The sequence below is a fragment of the Xiphophorus maculatus genome, chromosome 4 (genome assembly GCF_002775205.1).
Source record: "Xiphophorus maculatus strain JP 163 A chromosome 4, X_maculatus-5.0-male, whole genome shotgun sequence".
Classification (NCBI taxonomy): Eukaryota; Metazoa; Chordata; class Actinopteri; order Cyprinodontiformes; family Poeciliidae; genus Xiphophorus; species Xiphophorus maculatus.
Window position 1 is genome coordinate 10,281,726 of NC_036446.1, and position 11,071 is coordinate 10,292,796.

The window sequence follows — 11,071 nt, forward strand, 5'->3', positions numbered from 1 at the left end:
TACAGAGCATTCTGTGAAACAAGTTCTGACAGTTTCACTTCAGGCTGCAGAAATACTAAAAGCTTTCTCTCCCTTTTCTGTTCGCACAAAAGGAACAGAGATGTAAATTGCCATTATAGCTTCAGGCATAACATGATACCAAGTTTGTATACATAACAATAAATAGTGAAAATTGCTTTTAGGAATTATAAATACCCTAACTGTTAGGGCTACTTCTGTCTTTTTTTTCTTTTTTTTAGAAAAGCCCCTCCGTTTTGAACTCTCGTATCCCAAAGCGACACCTCGACACAGCGATCACAAGTGGGCGGGACTTCCGGTGAGCGGACCCGGAAGATTAGGATACAAGTTTCGCTGTTGCTCCCTGCATCCATATGCTCGCTACTTTAAGCGTATTAATGTAATTTAGACGTTTTTTATTGTGTAGTATTAGCAACAATGTTATCTTTAGACTTCCTAGACGACGTTCGTCGCATGAATAAGCGGCAGGTAGGTATCGCAGCCTTAGTTTCCTGTCATGTAACGTCTGCCTCTTTGTACGATGACATACCTAAGAGCTAACCACAACTAGCCGCTCAGCGCTTCATAATTTCGCTCTAGACTGAGTTTCCGTTATTAACCACCTGCAAAGTTAACTGTTTTATGCATATGTGTGTTTTAAATCATTTATTTGTAACGTTGCATAAAGCAAATTTGCACATCGAGAGTAAGTAACACTCTTAACTACACTATAACGGGCGATTTCCTCTAGTTGTGACAAAATACTGTCAATATGGTAGCCAGATGAGGTTCTTAACAAATTTCGTATAAATTAAACTGTCTTTCTGGTACTGCTTTAGTCATTTGATTGTCAATATTGTATATAAAAACTGTCTGCTTAACACTTGTGACTGTTCTGCCCATTGAATGAGATATTTTGCTTCCAGCTGTATTACCAGGTGCTGAACTTTGGTATGATTGTGTCTTCTGCTCTGATGATCTGGAAAGGACTGATGGTTGTAACCGGCAGCGAAAGTCCTATTGTTGTTGTTCTCAGGTAAATTTAGCATCATTATTTAACAATGCTCAAAGTTAGGCTGCATCACAATTTCACTCCCTGCTTTTCAAATTGAACTCCTAACCATCTGTTTCTAAGGGTAGGGCGTCCTTATTACAAAACCTAGATCAGGTATGTTATCATCAGCTATTATACACCAATTGTAAGACATGCGATGGTGTTTCTGCCTGCACCATCCCCTCAAAAGCAGAAACTGTCAAAATATCATTTGTTTTCTATTTTGTCATTGTTGAGGATTATTGCTGAAGTTATAGTTTCACAAAATATGCTTTATTTACCAGCATTTTTTTTTATTAAAAAAAAGAAATCGGTAAGAAAATGTTTTCAACTTCATATATATCAAAATGTAACTAAACAAATCCATTGAACGCGTTTTTAATTGGCCCACAACGATGTGGTTTCCAGCAAGATTTCAAGTTCTTACCTAAACCAACTGCATTTTAACTGTTTACTTTGAAAGCTGAAGAATATATTTTTTCACTATTTTTAAATATCACACTCTGAAATGACAAACTTTACCTTTTTTGTCTAATGAAAGAACTGTCAAAACCTAATTAAAATTTATTTTAACCACTAAAAACATTTAAACTGATGACAATTAGTGTTGTGCAAAAATAATAATAATAAAGAATTGTCATTTTAATGTCAGAGTTCTGAGATTTAACTTATTTTCTCAGAATTTTGACTTTAAGTGGCCACATAAAAAAAGCACTTTATTTTGACATGTTCATCCAGACACTTAGTTCTCCTGCACAACTTTTGCAGGTTGCAACAAAATTGAAGAATGTAATTTATCCCAGAATTTCAAGTTTCATTTTAGCTATGTTGATTTTTTACTTAATCTAATTTAGATGGGATTATCTAAAACCAAGGTCTTGACGTAACTTTAAAGATACACTGCTGCTTTTTCAGATGTAATTTTTACTGTGCAACACCTGCAACTATAGATATTTTCTCAAGTATCATTTTGTCTTAACCCAATCACCAATGCAATGTCTAGTTTGAAGTTTTCTTATAAAATATGTAAGACGTCACAATATCAGGAAGACATGAAATTGCAATATTGTTCAATATTGAGCTGAAAACATCGATTGCAAGTAGCTGACATTTTCCTGACCTTGGTCACCAAGATCTATACCGGGTTTGCAGAAAACACAATGACAATCCATCCAACTGTCCAAGTATATCATTGGCAAGCAGAGTTTAAGTATATGCTACATGAAATATTATAAACATCCAAATAGTTCTTACTTATTCTGATATTAAACACATTAGAATTGTGATTTGAAATGTCCTACTTTGTTGTGATATTTGGTGTTACTGTTGGTTATTTTTGCAAATATGAACATTACAAAGATAACGTTTGCTTAGTTTAACACATTTTACTAACATCACAACTATCATATTGTATAGTCTGATGCATGGCAATGCATTTTATTGTTTTCAATCTTTGTCAGCATGATATGTCTGTTCAGAATAAACTGTCGCACAACCTTAAAAACCACTGTAATGTCTGGTGCGATGCATAGTTATACACTAATCTGGTGTTTAATAAATGTGGTGGGAATACAGACTGGTCATCGATATAAGTATGGGAAACAACACCTAAAATTTGCTATTTTTAAAGTGTTATATCAATTTGTGCTTTTGCACAAATTGATATAACAATTTGCTAGCATGTTGGAAATGCATAATTGAAGACCCACATAATTTCAGATATATTGAAGCACATTTAGTTTTGACTATATTTGACATTTTTATTTTTCCTGAACAAACGTAAAAATAACCTGGGCTAATAAATGTTTACATTTCACATACAGGCATACTAAGTCATGCATGTTAACATAGCTGGAGAGATATCACTTCTCTGTGCAATATTCTAATCACAGCATAGGGGAATGATAACCTTTAGAAATTAGTTTGTCTCATGTGTGAAAACTAAGCTAACATCCGCTCAGTTATAACTCAGTTGGTGTTTCTCTGTTGTATGTGTACATAGCTAATATTGGCGAAACATTGCTTAATGAAAGTATCATTTACACTTGTAGTTTTATGCATAATGCCAGTTAAAATAAAATGAGATAAAAGATCAATTCCTTGATTTATTCTGGATCAAAAAGCAAACAAACCAAAAGAATAAAAGCTGGAATTTTTTTTACTTAATACTATATACTTTCATGAAAATATTTTATTCTAACTAGTATAGATATTTACTTTACTTTGTGGTAAATGTAATTAAAAATAAAAAGTTTGAATGAACTTGTTTTGTTTTTTTTCTTTTTGATCTTCTTTAATTTCAGTGGGAGTATGGAGCCGGCTTTTCACAGAGGGGACCTGTTATTTTTGACAAATCGAGTGGAGGACCCCATCAGAGTTGGAGAGATTGTTGTCTTCAGAATAGAAGGCAGAGAGATCCCAATAGTACACAGAGTGCTAAAGATCCATGAAAAGTATGAATTCATGTTTTGGTATAATAACTTTTTCTTTTACCAGAATTTTCAATTTATTGCAATCAGAATGACTCATTTCACACCAACCATGAATTGAGGTGGAGAAAAAAAATTTTGGTTTCTCTTTCTGAACATTAAGCTGGTGTTTTGTTCACAGACAAAATGGAGACATAAAGTTCTTGACCAAAGGAGACAACAATGCAGTGGATGATAGAGGGCTGTACAAGCAGGGCCAACATTGGCTGGAGAAAAAAGATGTGGTGGGACGAGCCAGGGGGTAAGTGGTCGTTTTAGAAAAATAACTTGTGATTTACAGTAGGTTCTTTAAAAATGACAAATTCTGTCAGCTATTGATTTATGATAGAACAATTTATAGATCTGATAATGACTAAATATGTTAGACCTGCCTGCTTTCTTGTTTTACTTTGATCGCTTGTTCAAAAAAAGGAACCATTACAATAGATGCTTCATGCCCAAATGAGCAGAGACAGAACAGATTGCTAGACTTGAGCCATTGATCATTTTATTAGAAGTGTGTACATATAGGGCAGGGGTATAAGCAGGGCTGCATAAAGGCTTTCAAGACAAAGTTAAGATGGAAAATTCCAGCCCCAATTATTGGCTGGGCAGTTAAGATTAAGCTGACTGAGCAGCCAACCACCTGAACACACAGATTGGTGATATTGTGTCATGTGTAGTGGGTGCTGAGCAAAAAACAAATGTGGTGATTTTGTTTTCAGACTTTTTCTTTTAAATATGTTGATATATTGTAAACAAACAGAATTGAGTCTCTCAGTTAAGAGGTGGTGTGCTCCTAAACTGTGCTCTGCAGCACAGTTTAGAAGCCTGCAATAGCAGTGTGAAAAGGATTGTCCTTCATTCTTTATCATAAGATTGAATGAAGCAATTGTAAATAAATATACAGGATAACACGGCCATTAACAAGTAAGGTTCACAGTGCAACACAGTATTTTGCTAGTAATGCAGCTCCATGTCAACTCACCCCTCTGTTCATTCCTGCTCAGTGTGTGTTCAAAGTGGAGATGAACGAAATGAGAAAGTCTTGCTTCACTGATAATATTGCTAAATATTTTGATGATAATATTTGTTGCGATAGGTTCTTGTTTTCATTCCTTTCATCTGTGCTTCTTGCATTGTGACCTTTGTTGTGTTTTGGTATGTTACCAACAAAACAAAGAAGCAACCTCTCAAAAAACAATTTTTATGGATGGCAGTAAAAAAAATTATCCAACATCTCCTTCATTACCTTGCTTATTTTCTACATATTGTCAAAGGAAGGGCTGTCTCACCTTTTATAATTCTGATTATGTTAGGTATATAAACACAACAGTTAGACTTATGGTCATAATATTCTACACTATAAAATAGATGGGTTAATCTGGGGGTCACACTACATGATTTATTTATTTACTTTTACCTGAATTTTATCTGCGATTAGTTTGAACTTCTTGAGGTGGATCTGGATGTAATTTGTTACTGTACAACATCATGGATATAAATGCAAAACAACACTAGGCATAATACAAACCACATGGTATCCCATTTCTTAACCAGCATTTGTCTCAAGTCAGCCAATGTGATTGTGTTGGTCATACTAGTGCAAACAGATTGCATAAAATGATCCTTTAAGTGATCAATGGGGCCCAGGCCAGAACTGCAGGCAAGCCGTTATATCCTCCTGGTGAAACTAGTTTCTGATAAACATGCTTTGTGGGGCGAGCACTGACATTTTGGAGGAGGAAGTGTGGGATTGACACTCCTTCTAGAATTTTATCTCGATATTTCTTTCCATTGAGACTGTCTGCAATTATGACAACCTTTTTTTTTTTCTTCCAGTGAGGGACATACTGCCCTAATTCATCACATTCCCTCCAAGAATAACTGTTTGCGATTGACACATAGGATTTGGTAAATGTTTTTGTGGGCACAATACACACACTGACTTGTGCTGTTTAACCCACCAATACATTTTCCTTACATATGTTGTACAAGTCAAGGGGAAGTAAACAAGCTTTCCAATGGTGTGAGGTTTATAACCAAGAAGCATTGCTGCAACAAAAGAATATTTCACCAAACAAAAATGTTCTTACATTTTGTTCCAAGTATATATTTTCATATGGAAACACAGATGGCAGACCATTATCCCAATTGGCCCTGATATCATGATCATTATTGCTTTCTTTATTTTTAATAAGTTATATCCAAGCCATCTTGTAAAGATTATAACACGAGGAAAAGTTGTTTTATGCTAGAATGAAAATCTAAAAAGATAAATGTCAAATTTAAAGCTTTATGTCATCCCATTTGAAATAATGCTTAGTGCAGTAAATAAACTAAGATGTTTACACGTTGGGGTGACTGTAGATCAGTCGGTTGAATGGTGAGCTTGTAGTTAGAAAGTTGTGGGTTTAATTTCAGCTTCTTCTACATGTGGATATGACCCTGGGCAAGGCACTTAACCCAAAGTTTCCTTCTGATCTCCATATTGGTTTATGAATATGTTTTCCATTCGGTGAATGTTGGTCTAGAGTAAAAGCCCCATGGAGTGATTGGTATGACCAGAAGAGTGTGATACAAATTCAGTCCATGTTTAAGACACTAGTAAGATTGCCTAACAGCGTTTTTATCATTTCCAGGTTTGTGCCATATATTGGAATTGTCACCATCCTCATGAACGATTACCCCAAGTTCAAAGTAAGTTCATTGTTCCTTTAAATAAGTTACAGCTAATTTCTTTCTTTTGTTTTAATCGTAATTATACAACGCATTGTGACTGAGAAGTTGCTGTGTTCGTTTCCTACAGTATGCTGTTCTCTTCATGCTGGGTCTTTTTGTCTTGGTCCACCGGGAGTGAGGCGCTGAAGCTTCAGCACAGATGATGGATAAACTGCGTCCAGAAAACCTCAGTCATGCCTTTCAGAATATATTTACTTTTCTTTGTCAAACCCAACTTGATATTTTTTCTTTTTTTGTACCATTTGTTCAAACATTTTGTAGAACTGTGGATAGTGTTTACATTTTCACAAGTCCAAGCTTTAAAAGTATTTTTGTGAGGGAATTCACTAGGATTAACTTTCAAGTCAATTTAGTATCTGGTCTTCAGAATGTTAAATTGCATTCTTTAAGTTAAATTTAAATTAGCGTTTGTTAATTGCCTCCTTATTTGTTGCTTCTGGAAATATGGAAGTGTTGAAATATGTTAAATTGAATATAAAATCTGTTTAGCATTCACTTTGGATTACACAACCTGTCTTATTTTGTCTGGCCCTTCACAAATGGATCATTTTCTATTAATGTAAAGAGTTCATTATTGTGGAAAAAAAAAAAAGAATTCACTTCAGTTTGTAGAATTGTAAGAAAATATGTTTAGCCAACCTTTTTACAACCCTATATTGGAAATTAAATTTGTGTCTGTCGTTGTTGAGAGACTTGAATAAAAAGAAACATTTTAAAGCTTTTCGGTAAATTTATAATTGATTATGTATGGTTATAGTTTCCACAATTGTGTCACTCATGAATATTAAAATCTGTAGGATTTCACATTAAAAACATCTTTCATAAATGATTAAATAAATATTGTTAAACAGCTGTTAAATATGACAAAATTGTATAAAAGGTAACTTGTCAGATTCTGGCAGCAAAACAATTCAATGGCTTACTTGGTAAATTTGTCAAGGTTTATGGACAGTAAATGTTCATTTATACAGTCCACCTCCTACATCAATCCCTCTCTGAACCAGAGACTGTTGGGAGCACAGTGAGAATTATTTTTTTCTTATGTTGCCATCAACACCATCCTACCACAATCCTTAGAGACAAGCTGAAGTACAGAGAAGTGGCCTGTGTATGGAAAAAAATTTAAAAAGCAAGCATCAAAGCATTACACAAAAGAAATGGATGTTAAATCACAGATAGCAAAGGTATAAAAGATTTTCATATTTCAAATTGTTCATTCATCAGATTCTTTGATCAAAGAGTGCTGTAAATCATTGTTTTTTCAGTCCTAATGTAAAGGAAGACATACAGTTTCTGCACATCAGAGGTTTTAGAGAATTTTTGTTCCAGAATTGAGGAGTAAAAACAGTACATGCTGCCAGAACCTGTATAGTTCTGGTCCTGGAAAACCGGAGCGGTCTGAATGGTTTGTAATTACCAGACACATCTTTGGGCCCAAGATCATGAAGTGCTTTATAGACCAATATGAGAATTTCAAAATCAATTTTATCAAGCACCATCCTTACCATGAAGCACAGTGGCGCCATGATAATGCTGTGGGGATGCATTTCTGCAGTTGGGACAGGAAAGCTCACCAAGGATAATAGTAAAATTGATGGTTTTGAATAAAGGGCAATCCTGGAATAATACCTGTTAGAGGTTGCAAAACACTTTAAACTTTAAGAGTAGGACAATCTTCACATGTCCACGTTGACATTTTTTCCTTTTTTGTGTTGATTTACCACATATAAGTGAAATTTTTGGTTGCAACAAAAATAATTAAAAAAAAAACATTTAGGGGAAATTTTGCAGTGCTCTGTTTCTGATCATGTTTAGAAATCACCCTTATAAGTAATAAATTATTCATCTTTGAAACAAAAAGTAGACTTTCCAAATTCAGTGTTAATTCAGACTGTTTTGGTGTCTTATTTGTTAACCTAAGCTGTTTTTAGTAGTTATAAATCAATGGTTTTGTATGGAGGGGAGGAGATGAATTGTTATTTTTGGCACTAATGGAGCCCAATAGCTTGAACTTGGACAGCCACTACCTTAAGGCAAGTATTGCGCCTTGATTCATTTAACTTCTGAGCTTGGGCAGTGTGATGCTGTGATGTTCAGACAGTCTTCTAATTAGACTGACATTCAGCTCTGCAGAATTTACCAAATCTCAATATGCGTGTTAATGTCAAAGGTTATTAAAAGAGCAAGACAGAAGCTGCTGCTCCTCCACAATACCTCCGACTTTAGCACCCTGAAGTGACGAAGAGGCCATCTGTCTTATCAGCTCTAAATTAGCGGTGAGAATCAGCGGGTTCTCTTGTCCTCGAAGGACTGATGATGAGCGCAGTAGCAAACCTCGACTGGCCAAATGTCACGCGGCTTATTGCAAAAAGGGCCAAACTGGGCCCCTGGATGGGTACGGGATGATGGGATCTGGGCAGTCGTTTTTGTTCCTCCGTGACGCAAAACGGGACATTTAAAGGACTGGAAATGGAGTTAAATTTTGAGTTTTGTGAGAAACCGAATGGGGTTTCATTTGCTGCGCCATAATGATTAAAATGAAGAATATAATATCCGATCCTGGGCACTGAATATAAGTTTTACTTTTGAATTCAATAACTGAGATGAATAAACTTTTTAAAATGTTCACGATATTCAAATTTATTCAAATGCACGCGGAAGTGAGAAAGTTATGATTTCATCAATCTAAAACATTTTTGATGCTTTGCTTTTTGTTTCATAAAACGCTTCACGTTAAAACTTCGTTTGATGCTTAAATTACGCACAGGCATCACACTGAGTTGGCTGATGTCATCTTCATTTACGCAGCCGAGTGAATGAAAAGTAAACGCAGCGCATAAGGAGAGCCCACCCCGTCCAGGAGACCCTATAAAAGCAGGATGAGTCTGCAGCGATCCAACACCAACAAAGAGCCACTTGGAAAAAAAATTGCGCTCAGGAGGACAGATCCGGAGTTCGGGTTAAAATGAGAGGACTCACGCTGACTAATGTTTGCCACTGTGGCTTCTTCACATATCTCGTTTTTATGTCTTTGAGCGCAGGAGATAGTATCTCTCTGACTGAGAGAGGGAGTAAAGTTCCGAAATTCAAAGTGACTCCAAAGGGCAATCTATGGGCAACAGGTAAGAAACCATTTCTTTTGAATGTTGACCTTCCAGTAAAATCCTTTAAGTGATATCAGGGTTTTAAACCTTTACGCACAAATATTCTAAAGGTTTTTTTTTTCCTTTCCATTTTTCACTCAAAATTAAATTAAGCAGGTTAAATTAGTTTGTTGTTGTTGTTGTTTTGGTTTCGCAGGGCATTTCATGGGAAAGAAAAGTGTGATGGACGCCCCTTTGCTACGCTCGCCCGAGGACCAGGGTGTGAACGCGGTGGAAGTCAGGCTCCCGGCTGAGCAGACCTCGCTTTTCCAAGAGTTTCTGCGGTTGGCGTTGAAGGCGCAGATGGACACAGAAGAGAGCCGTTTGAAAGATCAGGTGAGGACAGAGGACTTTGTCTTCGCTACCTTTTTTTTTTAATAATGCACATATTTTTCAGTTTTCTTCATCTTAAATCTAATGTGATGTTTTCCACTGTTGGTTTCAGGAAGCGGAGCTGCTGGCGAAAATCTTAGTAAACTGATGCGGAGGTCGGAAGAGTGGCGCGCGTGGACCGAAGACCTCAAGGGATTAAAAAAATTAATAACCAGAAACAACCTATAATTTTTCTGCTGATTATGATTAAAATCATCTGCAACATTTCAACAATGTCCCATTTGCAAAAGCTTTTTTCTGTTAGTATTTATTAATGTTGTATTTATTTAGGCTATTTGTATTAAATAATAAAACATAAAATGAAAATGATGTGTAGCAGGTATTTTATGAAAGACTAAGGTTTTTCCATCTTAACCCTCCAGACAAAACATGTTTTTTCTTCTTCTTCTTTTCCACATCAATCTTTTCTTCTTCCTCTGGGCAACAAAAAGAATGTCCTAAAATCACCTTTGGTTAAAAGAGTTTGACTCATGCTCTACTTTTAGTTAAGAGGTAAACAGTTTAACAACAGGGTCTGAAGTGAGCAGAATTAATTAAGTAATTATAGGAAGTTTCAGAACATTTCAAAATCTGCTGTTAGATTTTCCTCCACATGGGGTTTAATGTGACCTTCTCTCTTATTTATAGACCCATTACTAACATCTATTTGTTTCATTATTTTATGATTCTTCATTCTTATATAAATACGTACGTAGGCAGCTTACATAAATCACATTGCTTATAGCTCCCTAAGCATTTCAACATGAAATCGATAGCTTTTTTCTTTCCTCTGCATACGAGGATGATCCTTTCTCTCAATCAATAGAAGCAAAGGTAGATGGTTCATGCAACTTCTTTGCCTTGGGCGACAGTCTGTTGGATAAAAAACAGCTGGGCTATTTCAGTGTCCTTCCCACAACGCCCTGTCTGCCTTTCTTTTTGTATATTCAAAGTGTAGAATTTGTGCTTTATCTGAAACTTTCAGAGGTCTGAGTTCAGGAAACACTCAGTTGTTTTTAGGTGACACTGCAAAGCCAATCAGGAAACTCTGTTGTGTTCTAAACCGACTCAAACCACTTTGTTGAGCATCTGCAAAACCGTAGTTTCTGACAACTGTCTATTAAACGGTCAGAGCCACTTCTAAACTGTCAGAGCCACATGGGTTCATGGTGCTGATGAGATTTATGACGTTAAATTTCAAAAATAGGACAGTGTTAATCTAAATTTAATTTTCTAATGCCATACTTTATGGCTAAAGTATACATTTTCAAATTTGCAACACAAACAACTGATTG

The 11,071-nt window shown here is 35.7% G+C and overlaps 2 protein-coding genes across 2 annotated transcripts; both read left to right on the forward strand.

The window, feature by feature from the left end:
• The first annotated feature begins 287 nt into the window (after positions 1 to 287).
• Positions 288 to 6,982, forward strand: sec11a (SEC11 homolog A, signal peptidase complex subunit). The gene is made up of 6 exons (XM_005796149.3): positions 288 to 486; positions 924 to 1,033; positions 3,355 to 3,504; positions 3,662 to 3,781; positions 6,162 to 6,219; positions 6,329 to 6,982. The coding sequence occupies exons 1-6, from the start codon at positions 436 to 438 to the stop codon at positions 6,377 to 6,379; spliced, it is 540 nt and encodes a 179-aa protein (XP_005796206.1). The 5' UTR covers positions 288 to 435; the 3' UTR covers positions 6,380 to 6,982.
• A 2,149-nt stretch (positions 6,983 to 9,131) lies between these two features.
• nmb (neuromedin B) lies at positions 9,132 to 10,103 on the forward strand. Its single transcript, XM_005796152.2, has 3 exons — positions 9,132 to 9,383; positions 9,562 to 9,740; positions 9,850 to 10,103. Exons 1-3 carry the CDS (start codon positions 9,227 to 9,229, stop codon positions 9,883 to 9,885), a joined length of 372 nt encoding a protein of 123 aa, XP_005796209.1. The 5' UTR covers positions 9,132 to 9,226; the 3' UTR covers positions 9,886 to 10,103.
• The last annotated feature ends 968 nt before the right edge of the window (positions 10,104 to 11,071 follow it).